The sequence below is a fragment of the Mesoplodon densirostris genome, chromosome 12 (genome assembly GCF_025265405.1).
Source record: "Mesoplodon densirostris isolate mMesDen1 chromosome 12, mMesDen1 primary haplotype, whole genome shotgun sequence".
Lineage (NCBI taxonomy): Eukaryota > Metazoa > Chordata > Mammalia > Artiodactyla > Ziphiidae > Mesoplodon > Mesoplodon densirostris.
Genome location: NC_082672.1, coordinates 57,168,278 through 57,193,790, shown reverse-complemented (window position 1 = coordinate 57,193,790; position 25,513 = coordinate 57,168,278). Strand labels below are relative to the sequence as shown.

The 25,513-nt window shown below is 36.8% G+C and overlaps 1 protein-coding gene across 4 annotated transcripts in view; it reads left to right on the top strand.

Annotated features, from left to right (window-relative positions):
- Positions 1-25,513, top strand: part of GRIK2 (glutamate ionotropic receptor kainate type subunit 2) — a 649,287-nt gene that overhangs the window by 390,390 nt on the left and 233,384 nt on the right. For all 4 annotated transcript variants that reach the window (XM_060114614.1, XM_060114613.1, XM_060114617.1 and 1 more), the window contains one exon: positions 25,131-25,274. In XM_060114614.1, coding sequence (XP_059970597.1) covers positions 25,131-25,274 — 144 coding nt within the window. The remainder of the gene's footprint in view (positions 1-25,130; positions 25,275-25,513) is intronic.

Below are 25,513 nucleotides of genomic sequence, written 5' to 3'. Positions count from 1 at the left end.
AAATGGTTTCAGTTTTTCACCATTGAGGACGATGCTGGCTGTGGGTTTGTCATATATGGCCTTTATTATGTTGAGGAAAGTTCCCTCTATGCCTACTTTCTGCAGGGTTTTTATCACAAATGGGTGTTGAATTTTGTCAAAAGCTTTCTCTGCATCTATTGAGATGATCATATGGTTTTTCTCCTTCAATTTGTTAATATGGTGTATCACGTTGATTGATTTGTGTATATTGAAGAATCCTTGCATTCCTGGAATAAACCCCACTTGATTATGGTGTATGATCCTTTTAATGTGCTGTTGGATTCTGTTTGCTAGTATTTTGTTGAGGATTTTTGCATCTATGTTCATCAGTGATATTGGCCTGTAGTTTTCTTTCTTTGTGACATCCTTGTCTGGTTTTGGTATCCGGGTGATGGTGGCCTCGTAGAATGAGTTTGGGAGTGTTCCTCCCTCTGCTATATTTTGGAAGAGTTTGAGAAGGATAGGTGTTAGCTCTTCTCTAAATGCTTGATAGAATTCGCCTGTGAAGCCATCTGGTCCTGGGCTTTTGTTTGTTGGAAGATTTTTTATCACAGTTTCAATTTCAGTGCTTGTGATTGGTCTGTTCATATTTTCTATTTCTTCCTGATTCAGTCTTGGCAGGTTGTGCATTTCTAAGAATTTGTCCATTTCTTCCAGGTTGTCCATTTTATTGGCATAGAGTTGCTTGTAATAATCTCTCATGATCTTTTGTATTTCTGCAGTGTCAGTTGTTACTTCTCCTTTTTCATTTTAAATTCTATTGATTTGAGTCTTCTTTTTTGTGTGATGAGTCTGGCTAATGGTTTATCAATTTTGTTTATTTTCTCAAAGACCCAGCTTTTAGTTTTATTGATCTTTGCTATCGTTTCCTTCATTTCTTTTTCATTTATTTCTGATCTGATTTTTATGATTTCTTTCCTTCTGCTAACTTTGGGATGTTTTTGTTCTTCTTTCTCTAATTGCTTTAGGTGCAAGGTTAGGTTGTTTATTCGAGATGTTTCCTGTTTCTTTAGGTAGGATTGTATTGCTATAAACTTCCATCTTAGAACTGCTTTTGCTGCATCCCATAGGTTTTGGGTCATCGTGTCTCCATTGTCATTTGTTTCTAGGTATTTTTTAATTTCCTCTTTGATTTCTTCAGTGATCACTTCGTTATTAAGTAGTGTATTGTTTAGCCTCCATGTGTTTGTATTTTTTACAACTCTTTTCCTGTAATTGATATCTAGTCTCATAGCATTGTGGTCAGAAAAGATACTTGGTACAATTTCAATTTTCTTAAATTTACCAAGGCTTGATTTGTGACCCATGATATGATCTATCCTGGAGAATGTTCCATGAGCACTTGAGAAAAATGTGTATTCTGTTGTTTTTGGATGGAATGTCCTATAAATATCAATTAAGTCCATCTTGTTTAATGTATCATTTAAAGCTTGTGTTTCCTTATTATTTTCATTTTGGATGATCTGTCCATTGGTGAAAGTGGGGTGTTAAAGTCCCCCACTATGATTGTGTTACTGTCGATTTCTCCTTTTATGGCTGTTAGTATTTGCCTTATGTATTGAGGTGCTCCTATGTTGTGTGCATAAATATTTACAATTGTTATATCTTCTTCTCGGATCGATCCCTTGATCATTATGTAGTGTCTTTCTTTGTCTCTTCTAATAGTCTTTATTTTAAAGTCTATTTTGTCTGATATGAGAATTGCTACTCCAGCTTTCTTTTGGTTTCCATTTGCATGGAATATCTTTTTCCATCCCCTTACTTTCAGTCTGTATGTGTCCCTAGGTCTGAAGTGGGTCTCTTGTAGACAGCATATATATGGGTCTTGTTTTTGTATCCATTCAGCCAATCTGTGTCTCTTGGTGGGAGCATTTAGTCCATTTACATTTAAGGTAATTATCAATATGTATGTTCCTATTCCCATTTTCTTAATTCTTTTGGGTTCGTTATTGTAGGTCTTTTCCTTCATTGTGTTTCTTGCCTAGAGAAGTTCCTTTATCATTTGTTGTAAAGCTGGTTTGGTGGTGCTGAACTCTCTCAGCTTTTGCTTGTCTTTAAAGGTTTTAATTTCTCCATCAAATCTGAATGAGATCCTTGCTGGGTAGAGTAATCTTGGTTGCAGGTTTTTCTCCTTCATCACTTTAATTATGTCCTGCCACTCCCTTCTGGCTTGTAGAGTTTCTGCTGAGAGATCAGCTGTTATCCTGATGGGGATTCCCTTGTGTGTTATTTGTTGCTTTTCCCTTGCTGCTTTTAATACGATTTCTTTGTGTTTAATTTTTGACAGTTTGATTAATATGTGTATTATTGGCGTATTTCTTCTTGGATTTATTCTGTATGGGACTCTCTGTGCCTCCTGGACTTGATTAACTATTTCCTTTCCCATATTAGGGAAGTTTTCAACTATAATCTCTTCAAATATTTTCTCAGTCCCTTTCTTTTTCTCTTCTTTTTCTGGAACCCCTATAATTCGAATGTTGGTGCATTTAATGTTGTCGCAGAGATCTCTGAGACTGTCCTCTGTTCTTTTCATTCTTTTTTCTTTATTTTGCTCTGCAGCAGTTATTTCCACTATTTTATCTTCCACCTTACTTATCCGTTCTTTTGCCTCAGTTATTCTGCTATTGATCCCATCTAGAGTATTTTTTTATTTCATTTATTGTGTTTTTAATCGATGCTTGATTCATCTTTAGTTCTTCTAGGTCCTTGTTAACTGTTTCTTGCATTTTGTCTATTCTATTTCCAATATTTTGGATGTTGGAAATAGAATCTTGGATCATCTTTACTATCATTATTCTGAATTCTTTTTCAGGTAGACTGCCTATTACCTCTTCATTTGTTAGGTCTGGTGGGTTTTTATCTTGCTCTTTCTCCTGCTGTGTGTTTTTCTGTCTTCTCATTTTGCTTATGTTACTGTGTTTGGGGTCTTCTTTTTGCAGGCTGCAGGTTCGTAGTTCCCGTTGTTTTTGGTGTCAGTCCCCAGTGGCTAAGGTTGGTTTAGTGGGTTGTGTAGGCTTCCTGGTGGAGGGGACTTGTGCCTGTGTTCTGGTGGATGAGGCTGGATCTTGTCTTTCTGGTGGGCAGGTCCACGTCTGGTGGTGTTTTGGGGTGTCTGTGGACTTTTTATGATTTTAGGCAGCCTCTCTGCTAATGGGTGGCGTTGTGTTCCTGTCTTGCTAGTTGTTTGGCATAGGGTGTCCAGCACTGTAGCTTGCTGGTCGTTGAGTGAAGCTGGGTGCTGGTGTTGAGATGGAGATCTCTGGAAGATTTTTGCCGTTTGATATTATGTGGAGCTGGGAGGTCTCTTGTGGACCAGTGTCCTGAAGTTGGCTCTCCCACCTCAGGGGCACCGCACTGACTCCTGGCTCCTCAATTTGGGATGATGTGTTGTCTATTCATGTATTCCACAGATGCAGGGTACATCAAGTTGATTGTGGAGCTTTAATCTGCTGCTTCTGAGGCTGCTGGGAGAGATTTCCCTTTCTCTTCTTTGTTCCCAGAGCTCCCGGGTCTCAGCTTTGGATTTGGCCCCGCCTCTGCGTGTAGGTCCCCTGAGGGCGTCTGTTCTTCCCTCAGACAGGACAGGGTTAAAGGAGCAGCCGCTTCGGGGACTCTGGCTCACTCAGGCCGGGGGGGAGGGAGGGGCACGGAGTGCGGGGCGAGCCTGCAGCGGCAGAGGCCGGCGTGACGTTGCACCAGCCCGAGGCGCGCCGTCCGTTCTCCCAGGGAAGCCGTCTCTGTGTCCCGGGACCCGGGCAGTGACGGGCTGTACAGGCTCCCGGAAGGGCGGCGTGGACAGTGACCTGCGCTCGCACACAGGCCTCTTGGCGGCGGCAGCAGCAGCCCCAGCGTCCCACGCCTGTCTCTGGGCTCCGGGCTTTCAGCCGCGGCTTGCGCGTCTGTGAGGCTCCTTTAAGCCGCGCTCTTTATCCCCTCTCCTCGCGCACCAGGAAACCAAGAGGGAAGAAATAGTCTCTTGCCTCTTCGGCAGCTCTAGAGTTTTCCCGGACTCCCGCCCGGCTAGCTGTGGCGCATTAGCCCCCTTCAGGCTGAGTTCTCGCCACCAGCCCCAGTCCTCTCCCTGCGCTCCGACCGAAGCCCGAGCCTCAGCTTCCAGCGCCGCCCTCCCTGGCGGGCGAGCAGACAAGCCTCTCGGTCCGGTGAGTGCCGGTCGGCACCGATCCTCTGTGCGGGGATCTCTCCGCTTTGCCCTTCCCAGGTACGTGGGGAGTTTCTTGCCTTTTGGGAGGTCTGAGGTCCTCTGCCAGCGTTCAGTAGGTGTTCTATAGGAGTTGTTCCACGTGTAGCTAAATTTCTGGTGTATCTGTGGGGAGGAAGGTGATCTCCGCGTCTTACTCTTCCGCTATCTTCCCGGGAAGTCCGCTAGTTTTTGTTGCGTTGAAAACAAATTTATAATTACAAGGAGCCTTCCCCAAAGCTGAAAGTCTCTAGATTTGCATAACAAAAACAGCAGCTAATGACTGTATAGAGATTTGATTGTGTTTTTACACACATTGTATCATTTAAGCCCCTTTACACCCTGGGGCAGTAAGCAGGACAAGTATTATTGCTCCCAGTTTATAGCTGAGAAAAGTGGGGTTTGGAGAGGTTATGATTTACCATGGGACACATGGCTGTTAAATGCAGAACAGATTCGCTCCTGGTCATTTGAGTTGAAGTTATAAAAACACCATTAAGGCCCTTTGCTGTATACTAAACAGCAGCACTTACTATCATTAGTTTTTGAGGATTTAAGTAATTTTATTTGTGTTACAATTTTCCTAGTAATTATTCAAAATCTGTGAGCAATTTCTATCATATTCATTTCATTAGAATACAGTTTCTCTTTTAGTGATCACTAGCTAGATAACTGCAGCACCTAATTTTTAAACAAAAACAAATATTTTTAAAAAACATTTTAAATTAACATCCTTGAGTGAGGATATTCCTGTGAAAGTTTTTATAGGCTACCAAAATGCAAATTTAGTGATACTAAATTAAATGTGCGAGATTTTAGAATTAAAAATCCATGTAACAAGGTTAACACAAACAAAGCCTCTTGTGCTGTATATCATTTTATTTGGAGATATTCGCTTAGTGAATACAATTTTTGAGAAAGCTAACACTGTCAGCCAAAGTTAACTTTTTATCTCTTGACTTTGACAACCATGTGTTTTACATTATCTGTACAGTATCTGTCTCACATGAGATACTTACTACATGTTAAACAATAATGAGAATCAAATGTCAGCTGTTAGTTGATGGATGACATAGTCTCAGTGATGCTCTCGTAGTGAATCTGAATAAACTCTCCAAAGACAGTTAAATGCCCCCAAGAATTCGTATAGAGTGTCCTCTTTCTTTTCAAGTACACCTGCACGTGAAAATCACCTGGAAGGCCAGCATCACTGTATTCCCTGGCTACAAAGAGAAATGGTGTCAACTGTTGGGGGACTTTTTTGGTTTTGGCTTGTACTAATCACTTGTAAAGGGAAGCAGGAGCATTTATGTCTGTGTGACTCGTGATTTCAGCCGCCCTTCTTTTTGTTGTTGTTCAAGCACCTATTTAGGTGTAAACAAGTTCACTCAAGGGACTTAGGCAATGGATGAAAGCACAAAATTGTGTAATTGTGGCCCCTTCATGTCTTCAGAGAGTTCCTGATGGTACACGTGCTCTATCCCTCTTGGCTATGCTTATAGTTTACTTATCATTCTGCAATATTCCTTTCCTGACTCTAAAATCAGCAAACTTATATCTTATAAAGTCATTCATTAGAATATGGCCTTTAAGAGCCTTTGCTTTTCCTCAAACTCATAGTAAAAACTTTTCTGGCCAGGATATTTCAGGGTTATATTTTTAACAAAACCAAATGCAAAGGTTTTACCTAATCACATCTTACCATAATGTTCCCATTTCTTTTCTTAATTTGGTACCTCCTAGTCCTCCTCAGAAGGAGAGGGGATGATTTAGGTTTATATATGCCTCTGAATCTGGGTATTCAGAGTGACAAGACCAGCATTTCTCTGATCTAGTTTGATAAATAACTTAGTCTAAAATGGTGTCATTAGGTACATGCCTTGACAGGGTTTGAGGTTTGTCCAGATTCAAGATGCTAATTACAGCTTTCTTGTCTAGTTAATATTCAGCTAAAAAGTAGATATGTCGTATGGGTGAATTTCAGACACCCATGAGGTTAATCTAGAAGCAAACTAAAGTCACTATCAAAGTGTAATTTTTCAATACTTTTGTATTGAAAAGTATCCCAGGGCTGTCTACAAGAGGCTGCAGTGCCAGGACAAATCATGCTGGGTGTTCCTTGGAGACACTCATGTACAAATGAAATAATGTTTCAAAGAACATCAAGGCCATCCTCCCGAGGAACAAATAATGACAAAAGAACAATTAAAGATCGAGGGTCTTGGCAGAAAATCAAAGGGCTGTGCCTACTGCTTTGATTCCTTGACAATGTGGTAAGAACACTAGAGTCTCAGGATTTGTTTTTAACAACTGAGTGATTCCCTCAGCACCAAAGCTCTGCGCTGGTGTAATTGTCCTAATTCACTCAATCCTGAAAAAGACTCTGAATCAGAGGTTTCTAGAAATGGAATATTGGCCTTATTTAGTCACTGTATGTTATTTGGTCACTGTCAGTTATCTGACTAAAGAACTCAAATTAACTGGCTATTTGGATACATTGTTAATGTTTATATATCCCAGAAGATAAACATTTCATTTCCATTTTTTTCTTAATACAAGGAAGTTACCATCTTATAATCATGTTCAGTTTATTCAACCAGTCAAAATCATCTGTATTTTCTACTCAAATCAATCCCCTTCTGATTGATTGAGGAGCCATATTCCTCTGCTACTATTAACTCTAAAGTACCACGGGATTCTTTTCTCTTGTTCACTCAAGGTTTAAGAAATTTGCCAGATGAAATGGCTAGTCTTTTATGGAAAGTATCATATTATTGTTTAATTCATTTAAGCTTGATTGAAACTAAAAAATAAAGGTTGTTTCCAGGTCAGATTTCATGGACGTGTGACTGGTACAGTCACACAGGACCCCGTGCTTAGAAGGGACCCATGCTTGCTGTGCCATGCTGTTGCCATCTTGCAATTCTTAATATTTAAATAGGGGCCATGCATTTTTATTTCTCACTGGGCCCTGCAAATTATATAACTAGTTCTGATTGTTGCTAGTGCTTCTATGGACATTGTCATTTGCACAATTAAGAGCAAAAGACAACTTATGAATTTTGTCTGATTTGACAGGGGAAGAAATAGACATTTGCCTTTAAGGAAGGTCAACCCAAATTCAGAAAATTATAGAAAGTTTTCATTCCTGTGCCTTTGCTTCCCTGACACCACTACCTCCTGGCTCTCTCTACTTGTGGTCTCCCTCTCATGCTCTTCTTCCTCTGTCCGTCCTCATATGTCTGTGAACATCAGGGCTCTCTTCTCTAATTCTACCTTTTCTTCCGAGTGTCACTTGCTCCTGTGCTTTAATCCTTCTCCACAAACTGATGATTTCCCAATTTAAATCCCTGGCCCATACCTGTCACTTGAAACATAAAATCATATATCCAACCCAACTACCAGATACTCCTGCTTGCAAGTTTCAGAGGCGACTCAATATTATCATCTTCCAGCCTGAGACCTCTTGTCTACTCATGGAGATACAGCAGTCAGTAACGTCCCTGTACCCATGGAGATTATGTTCTAACGGAGGGGAAGAGAATCACACTCTGTGCAGTCAAATAGTGATAAGTACTCTGAAGAAACATATGGCAAGGCAGGAGAATAAAGTGATTGTGAGGGCACATTTTTGATAGCATTTATCTACACTATTTTTATCTCAGTGAATATCATGACCATCTTTCCATTAGTGAAAATAATAAGAAACCTGAGAGTTACTGTAACCTCTTTTCTGTTTGTCATCACTCCCTTCATCTCCCCAATAATCAGTCAGTGATAGAGTCTACTTCTATTTCCTGAATTCATTTATTTTTCTCTCTGCCTAGCACAGGGTAGCTGATTATGGAATGCATGTGCACTATCCCTTTGTGTCTCTCTGATTTCCTTCTGAATCTAAATGATACTATGCCTGTGTTAATGTACTATTATGTAAATACAAATGCTGATAGCAATTGGGCACAACATTTGGGTCTTTAATAGTTGGCATATTTTCTAGGAAGAATAGTGGAATGAATGATTCAATTATTTCAGACTGTGTTTCAGTTTTAGAGAGTGCATTTACATCCTCTTTTGCAAAAGCTACCTGGGTTAGTCTTGAAGATAATCTGCCTAACCCAGAGGTAGAGACCTGATATACTGCCTAGGGAAGTCACACGAAAACAGAATCAAGATATTTTTTCCTTCAGGAAGTGTTTTCTTATGAAATCAGTCCCTCTCTCTTCCTCTCCATGAAGCAGAAATTAATCTTGTAACCCATTCTTCAGAGTCTCTAGAAATAGCAGGCACTACTTTTAAATGAGGTTAATCTGGGTGCATAATGATTAAAATGACCTTTTATTTGGAAATTAGGAACATACCAAATTTGGGTTTTCCTATACATCTATTGAAACCTGATTTCTCAGAAAAAAATTCTGAGTCATTTATATGGAATCCTTTTTTTTTTTTTGCATCACAAATAAAGGATAAATTTCAAAATGTTTATGAGTTTAATTCCATTAAAATTTAAATTAAATGATTAAAACAACGTTTTAAGCTACCTTTGTTTTGCAAGATGCATTGATTGGAATAAGGAGCCATTTATTAACTTAAAACATTTTTAATATGAAGAGATCACTTGTTTATTTTAAGAAAATGATAGACTGTAATCATTGAAACAACATTTTCCTGGTAAACTTTATGTACTTATTCCACTTGTGCTTATAAAGACTGCTCACTGATTTGGGACTTGCTTTTAGAGAAAACTGAGAAAAGCAATCTTAATACTTAATAGACGTTTTTAAGAGCAAAATAGCTATTTTATTAATTATATATTTTTAATAATTACTCTTGAATATTTTTTTCTAAATCTTATGGTTAAATATTTGATATCATTGAGGATATCAAAATGATATCTTCAACAGTTCCTGAAATATTTAAAACCTTCCTCAAAGTCATGTTTGACATAAATGAGCACATTTTGGATTTCTGTAGAATTCAATTGGGAGAAGAAGATCGGCTATGTTTACCTCAGATTTTTTAAACAAAGTCAGCTATAAATAAATACATAAAACAACTGTTCTTGTTTGGAAACATCTAGTCATGCCATGTAATTGTCAAACTGCATATTAGGTAAATACAGCATGTCTCTATGACCAAATGACTTCTGGGAGTGTCATCTTCTAGAGCTGAGCTGCCTGCTAATCGCTCGGCTCAAGACAGAAAAAAAACATATTAGTGCTTTTTCCAATTGAGCCTCATTCTTAGGGAGCGCTGCAGTAATTTTATTTAATAGCTTGGGGCTTCATTTGCAGGAAGCAGATACCATGTTAATTAACAGATCAATGCTTGTAGAAAAGCTTTAAGATACTACTTGATTAATCATTTTTTTCTTTTGATGTCCGTATTTAGAAAATAATTCTTTATGTCCTCTGATGCAGACAATGGCCTGGATGGTTGTTATAGTAGTTGTCCAAAGTAGTCTGCCTTTAGATTGACATGGCATCCAGGCAGCTCTTTTAATCTCACCTGACAGTCTTGGGGCCTGCCTCTTACTTCTGATTGAGTTTACATATACAAAGATGAAAAATCTGTAGTTGAACTTCAGGGAAATTAGAAGTGTCTCATGTAAACAGTGAGTTATTAGCTAGAATTCAGAAGAAAACATGCTTTTTTTAAAAAAAAATTTATTGGAGTATAGTTGATGTAAAATGTTGTGTTAGTTTCTGCTGTACAGCAAAGTGAATCAGTTATACATATACATATATACACTCTTTTTAAAATTCCTTTCCCATATAGGTCATTACAGAGTACTGAGTAGAGTTCCCTGTGCTATACAGTATGTCTTTATTAGTTATCTATTTTATATATAGTAGTGTGTTTATGTCAATCCCAATCTCCCAATTTATCCCTCCCCTCCTTTTCCTACCTGGTAAACATAAGTTTTGTTTTCTACATCTGGGACTCTATTTCTGTTTTGTAAATAAGTTCATTAAAACATGCTACTTTTAATAAAAACATAGTAATTTGATTTTGGTCTATTAAGTCATACCTCAGAGATCTTGCAGCTTCAGTTCCAGACTACTATAATAAAGCAAGTCACAGGAATTTTTTGGTTTCCCAGTGCATATAAAAGTTATGTTTATACTATACTGTAGTCTATTAAGTGTCTAAAAAATGTACAACCTTAATTAAAATATACTTTATTGCTAAAAAATAGTAACCATCATCTGAGCCTTTAGCAGGTTGAGTCATAATCTTTTTGCATATCACCATAACAAATAATAATAATAATGAAAACTTTTATATATTGGGAGAATTACCAAAATGTGACACAAAGTGAACAAATGCCATTGGAAAATGGCGCCAATAGACTTGATGGATACAAGGTTGCCACAAACCTTCAATGTATAAAAAACACAGTATCTGCAAGGTGCAATAAAGCGAAGTATACCTGAAATTATGCTGTTTATAGGCACAACACATAATTCTTAAATATCAAGCATGAGTAAAATTGTGCCTTATTTATTTTTATTTTATGCCAGACAGTTATAACTTTAGCACTTTTTCTACCTATGAGAGTAATGTTCTCATAAAATATAAAAATGTAAAGAAGAAAGATAAACTTTTCTATAATCCAATTATGATTGGAAACATTTTGGATTTATTAAATTTCTCTATGTATTTATGAAGATAGATATAGATATATTTAAATTAACATGAGGGGCATAAGCTATAGTTTATTTATATCTAAACAATATACATCTTAAGAATATTCATAATTGAAATTTATTCAGTAGTTAAAAATAATGAGGTAGATCTATTAATACTAACTTGGAAGGGTATATTCTTGGGTTTCTTTTAAAGCAACTTTAATATATTCCATTTTTGATTAAAACAACAAAAATAAATGCAATATCTGTGTGTATGTGTATTTATACATCAATGCTCTTGAGAATAATTACATCAGAAAGGTTGGAGCACAGATGGAGGACTCTCAAATATTTTACTGAATGTAAGGCTGTACTGCTATAAGAGGAATATATTATTTTGTAGTATGGATGTATAAATTTTAACATTCATGTTTACATGGCAATACATATAATGCTAGACAATAATTTTAATATTCAGTTTTATAAATATTACAAATTTCTTAACCTTATGAGGAACATTTAGGCTGCTATATTTTTAAAAATATAAGCCATGTTGTAATGCATGTATTTGTATATAAATCTATGTGCTCTTGTCTTTTTGTTTCTATGGAGTAAATTCCCAAAGTGAAATGATAGTGTCCCAGTTTGTGCTTGACACGGATTTCCAGATTGTTTTCCAGAATAGTATTACCAATTTTTTCTAGCACCTAACCATAGATGCTAGTACATCATTATGCACGTATGTCTCATGAGGAAATTGTGGTTTCTCATACTTAGAAATTTTACTGATTCTCTCTCACCTCTGGATTGGAAAAAATAACTTCATGTCATCAAGAAATGAACTCTGTCTTTTCAATGATGAAAAGCTTTGGATGAAAGCTGTCTTTTCAGTGACCTTTGTTTCATAGGGCACACTGCATTAGCTTAAGAGGAGTGGAGCTACTTTCTAAAATAGATGATTAACTTGTATTGTTTAGGCACTGCTATAAATAGCCACAATTGATGTATCATAAAGTATCATGGCTTCAGAAAAAGCAGAATCTCTCAGGTGTGCCCCTTACTGGGTGATTTAAGCCTCAGCTCCTCAGAATCTTCTACATATATCATTAGATTGTTAAAGAAAATTATGTTAAATAATATCTATAAAGTGCCTACCACAGTGCCATATGGTAGGAATTATAGAAAATAATCTTTGACCAAATAACTTCTTTATGAAGTATTTACTTTCTAATTAAAAGAAAAGGCAAAATATTATTCATGGCATATAGTTAAAAACTGACATAATATGCTAATGTTATAGCAGATATGCATATTACTATGTTTTTTCAAATCTGTAGTAAACTTCACTGTTTTAAATTTTGGTCAAGGATAGTCATTGTGATTCAACTAATTTCAAAGGATAATGAAATAAAAGTAAACTTTATTCTTCTGTTTTGCATGATAGGTTTGTGTAACACCTTTGTACTGTTTTCCTTGAGAATAAAAGTAGTTGCAAATAGGGCCTCCCTGGTGGCGCAAGTGGTTGAGAGTCCGCCTGCCGATGCAGGGGATGCGGGTTCGTGCCCCGGTCTGGGAGGATCCCATATGCCGCGGGGCGGCTGGGCCCGTGGGCCATGGCCGCTGAGCCTGCGCGTCCGGAGCCTGCGCGTCCGGAGCCTGTGCTCCGCAGCGAGGGAGGCCACAGCAGTGAGAGGCCCGCATACCGCAAAAAAAAAAAAAAAAAAAAAAAAAAAAAGTAGTTGCAAATACCTAAGGATTAAAAAAAAAAAAACTGTTGGGCTTCCTTGGTGGCGCGGTGGTTGGGAGTCCGCCTGCCGATACAGGGGACACGGGTTCGTGCCCCGGTCCGGGAAGATCCCACATACCGCGGAGCGGCTGGGCCCGTGAGCCATGGCCGCTGAGCCTGTGCGTCCGGAGCCTGTGCTCCGCAGCGGGAGAGACTGCAGCGGGGAGAGGCCCGCATACTGCAAGAAAAAAAAAAAAAGATGTTACATGATTTAATCAGATCATATTCTTGGTCTTCTGAATTCCATGCTCTACTCTTTTAGTGTCCCATTTAGATCCATTATAAGATGAAATGACATATAAAGACTCAACTTTAGGAGAATCCTTTAATATCTATTTCAGTAAAGAACAAGCCTATTCTAACTGTCTTTAAAGGAGATGTTAGGAATCTCAAGATGCAAAGTCTAATCTTTTTTTTTTTTAATTAAAATATCTTTTATTTTATTATTTATTTATTTTGGCTGTGTTGGGTTTTCGTTGCTGTGTGCGGGCTTTCTCTAGTTGTGGCGAGCGGAGGCCGCTTCTTGTTGCGGTGCGTGTTCCTCTCATTGCGGTGGCCTCTCCAGTTGCAAAGCATGGGCTCCAGGCACGTGGGCTTCAGTAGTTGTGGCATGCGGGCTCAGCAGTTGTGGCTCACGGGCTCCAGAGCCCAGGCTCAGCAGCTGTGGCGCACGGGCCTACCTGCTCCGCGGCATGTGGGATCTTCCCGGACCATGGCTCGAACCCTTGTCCCCTGCGTTGGCAGGCGGATTCTTAACCACTGCACCACCAGGGAAGTCCCAAAGTATAATCTTTAAAAAAAAAAAAAAAAGTAGTGAGAATTCTGGTTTGACCTTTTCCCTCGACCCCACTATTCTTTCCAACTTTTGTTTTCTTAGCTTTTTTCCACTCCTTTTGCCTTTTGAAGATATAGGTGCTAATAGGAAAATCTTTCAAACAATACCTACTTTCTAACATATCAATAGATAGGCACTACTCCAGACAAAATTAGATACCTCCCCATTACCCAGCATGCGGCATTATATTAAGAATGTTGATTTACATGTTTTTCTAAATCATTTTTGACTTCCCAGTCTTATTGCCCAAACTCATAATTGTGTTTGATGTCAATAGCACAATAATATTTATAAATGTTGAATGAGTGAATCAAACTGTAAAGCACTTAGAGACAAATGAAAAAAAAAGATAATTGTGAAAGCATATGTTCATATGGGAAAAGAGATATTCAAGAGACGCAAGAGTCAGCAAGCAAAGGCATCTCCTCATGGCAATAAAACAATAATTAGTTAAATCAATGTATTTTCAAAGTAGGAAATAACCAGGTTAATTAAAGTAGTGAAGGGACAGGGAATCTTCAAGTTAAGATCTAAGGTACAAATGTAAATATGCAAATCAATTCTTATTTTTTTCCTCAAAGACCACTTCCTCATCTAAATTGATATTACTGGTGCTAACATACTTGAGATTCTGAATTACTCCACTCTATAATTATGACATATTTAAAGAGCTTTATAGCCCTAATTTTTCTAAATTTATCTAATTTGATCCTTACAACGTGAGGTGCATTATTCTACTTATTTTAAAGATGAGAAAAATGAAGCTAAGATAACATGACTTACAGTACTGACTAATAAATTACAAAGCTAAAGCTCTAAGTCCCATTAGATTTCTGCGAAACTTTTACTTTTTCACATTTCTATGAGAAGTTACTATTACAGTTTCGTATATAGAGCACAATATAAAGAGCTAAACACACAATAAGTGTATAAAAAGTTGTTAAGGACACATATTAATATGATTTGTTTGCATATCTTTTGTTTTATTTGTCCAGAAATATCTATATCAATTTCTACATTATTCTTCAAATCATGCTTAAAATAGATCTTTAATATAATTTAATTTTTGGTTTGGGTAAATAATATATGAAGTATCGGGTTTTCAATTTTTATAGGCATTTGGAATTCGTATTTACATGAACCCAAATTTCTGGTGTATTTTTGGTTTGCATATTCCTAGATTTCAAATTAGAATCAGTCTGTTAACAACATAAAAAAATCAACTTTAATTCATTACATTGAAAAAAGTAAATATGAACAATATTGATGAACATAAATTTTTAATGCAAGAAGCTAATTTGAGCTCCAGATATTAGGATAATTGGATGTATTGGACACAAGCTGGAAGTGCAGAGAATACTTCCCCTTGATATTGACTCTTCTCTAGATCAATAGCAGTTCCAAATGTAGTAAAAAGCAGACACAATTTAACAGGACCTAAATTATTAAGGCCAGTGCATTGTTGCTAGAGAGTTCATTAACAATCCCATCAATACAGTGTGGTTCATGTATGCTAGTAAGAGCTTCATGGAACATTTTAAAAGAGAATGAGATAACTCAATGGACTGATTTTAGTGGAAAAGTTTAATTAGGTAAGAATAATTACATTAGTTAAATGAAACTTTTAATTGAAAACCTGTTGGCATTGTCTTATCTGCTTCACAGCTGTTCCTTAATCATTTATAAAGTGAAGAGTTTCTCTACATGGTGTTTGAGAAACATCTAAACATCTTGGAATTTGTGTATAAATGTTTCAAGTAGTTTAGACGGTGGCAGTAAAAACAAATAGGATATAGGATTTTCTGCCTGGGAAATGGTGCATTTTAAAGATATATATAGGAAAGAAAGAAAATTATATAGAAAATATTCATGATGAATATATATAATTCTTGGAAAGAATGCAAAATATTCATCTCCTAAAGCTTTCACAATTCTAACATTAATACTCCATGGACTAAATTTCATATCTTATAAAGATCTAAAAGCTTGCTGAGAAATAATGCTGTTTTGTAAAATTATCTTGTTGACTGTTGTTAAAGAAAATGGCATCCAGCAAGAGTTCTTGCAAGATTGAAAGCCCAAAATTGTATAATATAAACATAAAGAGCCAATGAAAACTCTTACTCTCAAAATGAACATTTAGACTACCTGTTCAAAATAGGTGAAATTGCTGCCACAATTTTTTTGGTAGCTTTTAGCTTAAGACAGGGAGTACTGGTTTGAAGAGACATAGACACTTATTCAAATTCACAAGTTTACAGGAACACCAAACAAATAGATCCATTAATTACTCATTGCATTAATCCTGGCCCTGGCCATTTCTTTTCTGAATCCCAGCAACACTATCGTCTGATACTGTTTCCTTCGCTTAATCTTCAAAGCATTGCTTAACTTGAATTTTCTTCCTAACTCATCAATTTGACTGTAAGGCTGAACCCATTCTATTCTTTTCCCTTCTTTCTTTATCTTTCCTTTAAGCTCTTCTTCCTTTTAGCTCTCATGGGTACTAAATACCATACAGGTAGATACAAAATTCCATATTCCTTTCAAAGGAATTCCTTTAAAGGATTTTAAAGGTCTTTCACCATGCAGTTTCTGGAATCTCCTTTTATTCAACTAATCTGCAATACAGGAATCACTCTGATTAGTTAAAAACCATGAAATACAGGCATATTCATATCCTAACTCTGTGAGAGGGACAAAAGATGGTTAAAGCCTGAGATATTAGTAAATGACTTTGGATAAGAGAGAAAGGGTTTTAGTTTTTCTCTACAGACTATCAGGAAGCCAGGGTGGGTTTTAATGTGTGTGAGAAGTTTAACAGTGAAGTTGAAACAACAAAGAAAATATAATACAGGTATTGGCAGATTTTATTGGACCAGGTAGGAATTGGGTAGATTCTGAATGCAGACAATGACTGATGAAAAGTAAACTTTGGTTTCCCTTATTTATAAATTTGTATGAAATGTTGGTACAAAGTTTATTGCAAAAGTGCACAAAGCATAGAGCATTATGGGGAGGAGATGGATAAATTAGGATTTTGATTGTATTACAAAGGCCAATATAAAATAAGAATGAAAGGTGAGTTTTCTAGGAATGCAAATGTCCACCTGGTTCTAGCCCCTCCTTTTACAGATGAAGAAACTGAAGACTAGAAAAAACTACAAGGTAGATTTGTCCAGCTTCACATTGCTGGTAGGTTATTATCTGTCCAGCAGCAGTCCTTCGTCTAGTAACAAAATGCAAGATACTGTAATATTTTACCACTTATATTTAAATTCTAAACTTGTCAGATAATGTGTGTGTATTCAGTAACTTTTTTTTTTTTGAGCACTGAATTGTGGCATTGTGTACACACCACATTTTACAGGAATCAAGTTGTTGTTGTACGATAATTTCCTTCCTGCCCCTTCTCCTTCCAGAATTTGATCTGCTTTCTTGAACAGCATGAAGCCTGTTCCCTTATTTAGGCTAACAGTGGGTGCAGAAGGGTTGAAACATTATACTTTCTAAACCGGTCCCTTGTTTTGGATAGGATCCATCTTGACAAGATTACAGCTCTTCTGGTGATCATCATCATCATCATCTAACACCTGCCTATGCACCACGAGCCAGGGATTGTGCAAACTGCTTTAATGTATTATCTCATGCAGTCCATGTAGTCCACGCAGCTGCTGGTAAAGAACTCCGTTTCAGAGTAGTACAAAGAGCCGGCAACTCAGTAAGCATAATGGCAGCTGCAGTGTAACTGGGAGAATTGTCTCTGACAATTGGCTCCCGACTGGGTCTGAGGGCATTTCTTCTTCAATCCCTCCGTTTCGTTAGCAGCCACTGTGCACCTGCTCCGTGCCGGGCAGAGTGCTGGCTGCAGTGTGCCAGCTGAATGAGCGAACCCCAGCCTGCCTTCCATGTGTGACCCTCACCCTTGCTCAGAGTGGTGGATGATCCTCCGTCCCATTTAGGCTTGTGCTGATTGTGTGAGGGAGCTCCAGAGGTGAGAATCCAGCCCTTTCCCCACCACCCTTAATATTCATGTCTTCTAATTGAAGAATCAATATTAATTGTTTTTCTCTTGGAACTATCTGGTTTATAAAAGTGGTTTTTCCAACAAGGAAAAGATATGGCAGATCATTTTTCATTTTCAATTATAAAATGAAGAAACAAGGCAAATGGGGATTTAAATTTTTTTTATTATTTGTTTTAGATAGAAGATCTAGTCATTGGGCTAGTCAAAAGATCTAGTCAATTTTGTTGTGCAGTAGAGACTAACACAACATTGTAAAGCAACCATACTCCAATAAAAATGAATTTAAAAAAAGATCAAGTCAATGAAAGAGCCAGGATTCATAAACTTAAACTCCACGTATTAGACCATGCTGCTCTTTGTGCTATGCACTGTACTTCAGATGGGAATACAGAAATGAGCAAAATCTGAGACGTAGGAGTTCCAGAATGGGTCTGCCACCTGCCAGCTAGCATTCAGATCTCAAAGGAGACCTGCCTGCACTTATTTAATGAAAAGATAAATGTGTTCACGGAACTGTTACTATAAATTCATTTAGAAACAGGACAGAGGCTGCACTCGCATTCCTCCCAGGTCTGAGCTACTGGCAGATTTAGTTCACTGTACCTCTGGGAGGGAATACATTCTAGCTAGATGGCAAAGTGTGACTGTTATTCAGAGCTTCCTAATACCTATTTCTTTTACAGTTTAAATGAACTTTTTGGTTGAATTCATCCATTTGTTGAAAATGCTTTTATACACTTACTGTGGGCAAGTCAATATATGGGATACTGTGCATGGTATTACAAAGATAGGTATGGTTATTATCCAAAAGATGCTTGTATCAAGAAAGGAAGGTAAAAAATGAGAAAGCATAAATAGTTTTATTAAAAGTAGAATGTTCAAGGAAGAAAGAAGATACAGATCAGTGACGCTTAGTTTGTGAGGATTCTAGATACTTATAGAATAAAATGAAATTTATGAACCATCTTCCCAGAAAAATGCATCATCAGTTTTTTTTAATAGCTGTGTTGGAATAAAATTGATGTATTATACTTCCCATATTTAAATTGTACAATTTGATAGGTTTTGACCTAAGTATACACCCATACAACCATCACTATAATCAAGATATGATCATATATCACATCACTCTTAAGATTAGTTACATTTAAATGTAAATTATTAAATACAATATTGGGTATGTTTGGAGGCTAGGTCAAGAGCCCAAATATGTAAAAAGTGCTTCAGCAGAATGACATTGTCATAAATGTAACTCTGCTGGCATAATAGAGAAGATAAATGGGAAAAGGCTGTTTCCCAAGTTCTCCCAGGCAAAACTCAATGGGGTACCCAAAAGCCATGTTACCGGGGGAATGGAATATTCCAGAAGATTGCCTCCCCATTGGGAAGAAAGATAAATACCTTTGATAGCTTTTTTTTTTTAATTCTCTATTTTTTTTTAATTTATTTTTTTGGGGGGGCTGCATTGGGTCTTTGTTGCTGCATGCAGGCTTTCTCTAGTTGCAGTGAGCAGAGGCTACTCTTCGTTGTCGTGCGCAGGCTCGTCGTTGCAGTGACTTCTCTTGTTGCGGAGCATGGGCTCTAGGTGCGCGGGCTTCAGTAGTTGTGGCTCACGGGCTCAGTAGTTGTGGCTTGCGGGCTCTGGAGCACAGGCTCAGTAGTCGTGGCACACGGGCTTAGGTGCTCCGAGCACGTAGGATCTTCCCAGACTAGGGATCTAACCCTTGTCCCCTGCGTTGGCCGGCAGATTCTTAACCACTGCGCCACCAGGGAAGTCCTACCTTTGATAGCTTTTTGCAAAGAGAAGTCTTTAGAGTATCAGAGAGATTTTATGTAGCGATGTTCCCTTCTATGTGTAGTTCAAAATTGTTCATTTCTAACTGTTTCGTCCTTCATGTGAATAAAGGCTATGTTTTAATTTTTTATGACTCCTAGAACATCTATCCCAGAACTTTACAAAAAAGGTGTTTAATGATGATGATTACAGTGATCAGAAACTGAAATAACATGTGCACTCCATATGGACATGCTTGGTAATTTACTGCTTAGTACCAGAATCTTCTGTAAATGAAATCTAAGTACATAGAAATATTTTAACTAGTCACAGTATCCATTATTATTCCTGTTTTTATATATTTGGAAATGTTTCAGTCATACATCCCAAATCAGAAATATTTAGCTATGTTAAATTTTATCATCTGAAACCTTTGAGAGCATCTAATCTCCCTGATTCTTCGATTATTTTAAAATATGCAGTGGACTTTTTCAGAGCATAAAAGAAATTTAAGCATGCTTATATTTCAGTGTTCTTTCAATACTTTAAAGTCTCATCAGACTTGAGGTTACTTGAGATAGATGAAGTAGCACTGGGTGACTAAACCAATTTCTGTGGCAATAGCTCAACCATAGAAATTAGCAGTCGTCACTCTTCCACCTGCATCCGCGTTGCACACTCCATGACTAAAAGTAATTAAACTAGATATGAGATAAACCCAGCAATAAGTTAGGGAGATGGATAATGTATATTTAAAATGTATGAGAAGGCACTTCTTGTGATCTTTTCAAACCATCCATTTAAAAAGATCATTGTTGTTTTACTGAAATGTGTAGGACTGTATTGCACAGTTTTAAAGGTTTGCAAAACAAGTTTTTGGCTGACAGACATTCTTTGTAGGTTAACTAACTTATTTTGGAAAGAAAAATAAAGTTCATCTCCAGTCTAGTCTGAGATGGGCTCTCAAGGGGACTTGTATTGCTATTGATAGACGCTTGACCTAGTAGTGAAACACGGAGGGCTGCACTTGACTCTGTCTGTACCTACCTAGACTGCAATTCCTTCTGGTCTGTATTCCCAGGGTGAACACATATTCTAGCTTCCCAATAAGTGTGATCTATTTATATATGTGAGTAATTATACTTGAAAGAGAGAAAATAGAATGGATTGTTTTGTCTTCCTTGCTGATTTATTTTTTCTCTCTGCCTAGATTTTGTCTTTGTAGTTTAGGATCTGAATGACTACAACTTTATCTAACCCCCATAATTAAAATTATGGATTTTAATAATCAAATTGTATACATACTCCATATTAATTTAGTTGATTAAAATACAGTTTTGCTTACCTCTGAAGTTTTTTTAGAGGTAGCTATTATGTACAAGGAAAAAAATTTGACTTGGAAGACAAATGAACTTTTATTTGAATCTCAGCTCAGAGATATACTGTCTATGGGACATAATTGTCTGGTACTCAGCAGAACCTCCAAAAATATGAGATCTGCTGCCATCAGTTTCCCCTCCATTGCCTGTCATAGTTTCAGTGGGAATATGATTTAGGGGAGATAGTTGCTTATGGTAGGTAGGATGGTGGTTCTAAGAATTAGACCTTATCTGAATCATGTTTTTTTTTTTCTTTTTTTTTTTTTTTTTTTTTTTTTTTTTTTTGCGGTATGTGGGCCTCTCACTGTTGTGGCCTCTCCCGTTGCGGAGCACAGGCTCCGGACGCGCAGGCCCAGCGGCCATGGCTCACGGGCCCAGCCGCTCCGCGGCATATGGGATCCTCCCAGACCGGGGCACGAACCCGCATCCCCTGCATCGGCAGGCGGACTCTTAACCACTGCGCCACCAGGGAGGCCCTGAATCATGTTTTTAAGGCTTGTTTCTGAGTCTTATTTCTGCCAGAGTCTTATTATGATAGTTTGGATGGTAGTTCTAAGAGCTAAGCTTTGCCTGAGTCTTGTTTTCTAAGTCTTGTCTCTCAAGGTGATGAGACCTTGAGAAGATTACTTCAACCTTACTAAGCCTCAGTTTTCTCCTCTCTAAATGATAAGAGTAATATCACCTGAAACATAGGGTCTTTGTGAAATGCATATAGAGAAATGGACATAGTGTGGCATAAAGTAAGCATGCAATGTAACTTGACAGTAATGATAATATAAAAACGATGACAAAGTAATTAACCTGTGTGTCTCCTCTACTTTTCTCCTCTTCTGTTCTACTCCTCCCTTCTTTCCTCGTATTTTTCCATTGAGAGAAGAGTCAAAGCAAAGGATTATAGAGTCAAAATGAGAGGGTAGAGGACTTAGCAAGAACAGCTCAATCAAACTCTACAATTTAGAGTTGGGAGTAAAGATGCCCCTTAAACCTGATCTTGAAAGATACTCTAGTACCTTTGCCTTTTGTAAACCTAATGAGCAGCAACTGTATAGACTAAATCTACTTCTTTCATGACCTTGTTCTTGGTTAATGTTACTATTCTGACTAACCTATTATAGACTTAATCTCATACATCAATGTATTTCTTTTTTTGTGAATTTATATTTACCAGTTCTCCACAATCTATACTTTCCCTTACTTCGTAGTACATTTTTGTTATGTAAATATTTACTGCTTATTAAGAAATTATATAGATTAATGTATTCAAGTACTTATTGATATTTCTTATATTTTATAACTTTAAAACAATTTAAACTATTTTGCTTTATTAAATATAGAGCACTGAGCAAGAAACTAGAGAGAAGTATGTAAATTCTGGATAGATTTTCTAGAGCCAAATCCAGCTCCACCTCTATATGCTATGATTTTTAGACCAGTTACTTAACTGTTCTCTGCTTCAGTTTCCTATTTTATACAGACCCAGTGAATTTCCAACTGCATGATGGTTATGAGAATTAAAGGAAATGATTTAAGGAAAGTACCTTACACATAATAAATACTGAACAAATGTTAACTAGTAATATTACTAAATTAAGGAAAAATTTCAAGCTTATACATTCTCGTGAAAATAAGAAAACCACTTTTGATAAGCTGGATTTTTCTCAAAACTTTCCAAAGCTGAAAGAATTTACATATGTACAGTTTTGCAAAGAATACAGTAAAGGAAAGTCTGACAGGATATCAAGTTTAAATGGACAACAACTCCATATTATCACATAAAACAACTAGTCTAAAAATAGGACAAAAAAAGCACCCTAAGCAGATGAAAATATCAGAGAGAGTAGTTTCAGAAGTTCTATTTATTGCTTTATAATAAATTAACATATTTTTAAACTGGAAATTCAAGAAGAAATTTGATCAACAACTTTTTAATTATAATTTTTTCTCTAGTATTTATCTTATAGTTTGATAAATATTGTCTTCTTTTTATAATTATATTTAAAATCACAGATCTTAAATAGTTTTATTATCATCTAGTATATCCTCTGATCCAGAAGCTAAAACTATGTACCAAAAATGGTTTTCAAATTTTTAATTAAGCAAAATTCTTTCCTAGCATTGTCATTTTAGATAAGGTTACTATTCTAGGATTTTCATATAAGTCAGTAAGTCATGGCAGGATAGTAGTAATATCATAGTTTGCGTTCTTTTAGTTACTTTGTGACAGTAGATCAAAATTTTCATCTTGGGAATAATTGCAATGGTATGTAGTAAACTTCCATCTTAAAAAGATGCAAAAAGTAAAGAAAAAGGAAAAAATATAAATTCTACTCACTACTATCTCCCAAGAGTAATTATTAGTATCATTTTAGTGTATTTTCTTCCCTTCAATTTTTTTTGGTTGTTGTTCATATAACATGCAGTATGATATTTAAGAATACTTGCTGTAAGCAGTGAGGCTGTTTGAATCTGGACCTCTCCGCTTCTTACCTGTGTGACTTTGTTTAGTTACTTAACTTCTCTCAACCTTGGTTTCATCATTTGTAAAGTGGGAACAATATCAGTGTTTTTATTAAACCATTACTGTGAGAATTAAATAAGTTGAATAGTACATATTAAGTACTCATAAAGATGTATATAATAGTTTATGCTAGAAATACAGTTCTGTATAAGCTATTTTTGCAGTTAGCATTTTACCACTTGCAATTTCTCATCTGAATATTTTTCAAAACATGATTTTTAATGTTTATATGAAATACATTGTGATTTTATTGTGTTTCCTCATTTTGAACATTCAGTAGATTTCCACTCTATTTTATTTTTTTAAATAAATAATGTATGTAGCTTTTGTTCTTATCTTTGATTTTTCTCAGGGAAAATTCCAGAAAGAGAAATTAATAGGTGAAAAAGAACATGGATATTTTAAAATCTCCCTTGTGGTGAAATCTGCAAAATTGCCCCTTATCTTCCCTTTAGTAGTATCTGAAAGTGTTCATATCTCTATACATTTGTTGACAGTGATTTCTTAAAAATTCATTTTATTTTACAATCAAATGTGTCTCTCATATCTTGGTAACATTTTTTTTTATAACCATCCATGTGGTATATGAAATATGTCCTCTGAGTGTTAACTCAGGCCAAAGACAAATATCAATCTGATCCTCAGGCTCATGCTATGTGCCTGTATCAACTCCACTACTCGAGTTTTCACTGTGCAGCCATCAGAGTGTGTGAAAGTAGTCAGCTGGTATTTACCAAATGAAGGTTATGAATCTGAGCTCTATTCCCCAAAGATTTATGAACTATAAAATGGTATTTTTATTATGTTCTGTCACTGCATTGTGCTGTTTAGCTGCCTTCCATTTTATGTGGTTAAGTTCCTGAGGATACATTTGCATGAAAGCTACTGTGTGTACTCATTTTGTATTGTATTGTGGCAAACGCTATTAATCTACAGGGTTCCTATTCATTTTGGAATTCATTTCACAGCTCACTAATTGTGTGAATGAGAAGAGGAAATATATGCTTTTATTCCAAACCATGCCAAGCAGATGGCCCAAAGTTCCTTGCTGCCCGCACTGTCAGTGGATCTCTTCTGTAGGTAGTGAGCCTGGCACGGGTCTGTCAAACACAATGTGAGGGTCCATTTAACACAGCACTTGACAGTCACTGAGCCTCTGGTTTGTTATGACTTATAAACATTTTATTTTTTATCATCCACCTCTAAAGTGGTCAGTCATTTGAGCAGGTGCAAACACAGTAGAATTCATACTGGTCTTACTTGAGAAGCCAAAATGAATTTTTATTCATATGGAAATTTGAGGAAAAGAAGACAGTACAGGGGATTAAGTTTAGCTTCTTGAAAAGGGATTAACACATGTATTGAGATTCAACACGCTAGCATCATTTCTGAGATTGAACCCTTTGAAAAGCTGAATTGCAGAAAAAATTAGGGTTTATATCTTTAAACTTTTTAGGTGAGTCTCTTCAAATTTTTTGTCTTCCTATGCAAGGAAATTATTTACTTATTTACTTTTATATACAATATGTAATTCATGTAACCATTCAAAATGTTCACATTGGCATTCCTTGTGTGTGTGTGTGCGTGTGCACGTACACGCACACACATGCACTCACGCATGCAGTAGAACAGAGTAAGAGACAGAGGGTGTGACAAAAAATGAAATAATGCATGTCTGCACACATTTCCTACTTCAGCAGAGATACTAGGATGATATGAAATTGGGTTATCACTTCAGGAAAGGGAGGGTAGGTCAGATGTTCTAATGGAGCCCATGAAGTAATTTGATCACGATATCTTATTTAAGAGAACCGCAGCATGTGGAGATACTGTTTTCTCCCTTACATGAAGAAAAACTGGGTATTTATTTCTCTCACCCTTTCTTTCTCTCCACTTCTAAACCACCTATCATGGGTCTCCCGTGTTGTATTGATGCCACATTTCCTTTTCTCTCGGCTTTCAGACGGATGCTGCTCTCATGTATGATGCTGTGCACGTGGTATCTGTGGGCGTCCAGCAGTTTCCCCAGATGACAGTCAGCTCCTTACAGTGCAATCGACACAAACCCTGGCGCTTTGGGACCCGCTTCATGAGCCTAATTAAAGAGGTGAGTCAGGAGAAGCACATCTGTCCTGTCTTGCTTGTCCTCAAGCTGAATGAATTGAGATTATTGCATTTTTCCTAACAGGTGAACGTTTACTTTTCTCTCTTAAATTAAACTTTCTACCTTTCCCCATACAAGCAAAATTAGCATTTTTACTAAATAATATGGAAGGGAAAAATTACATGATAATAAATGGATTTCCTACAAAATATCTGTGATTGTGTGAACAGATGAAAATCAGT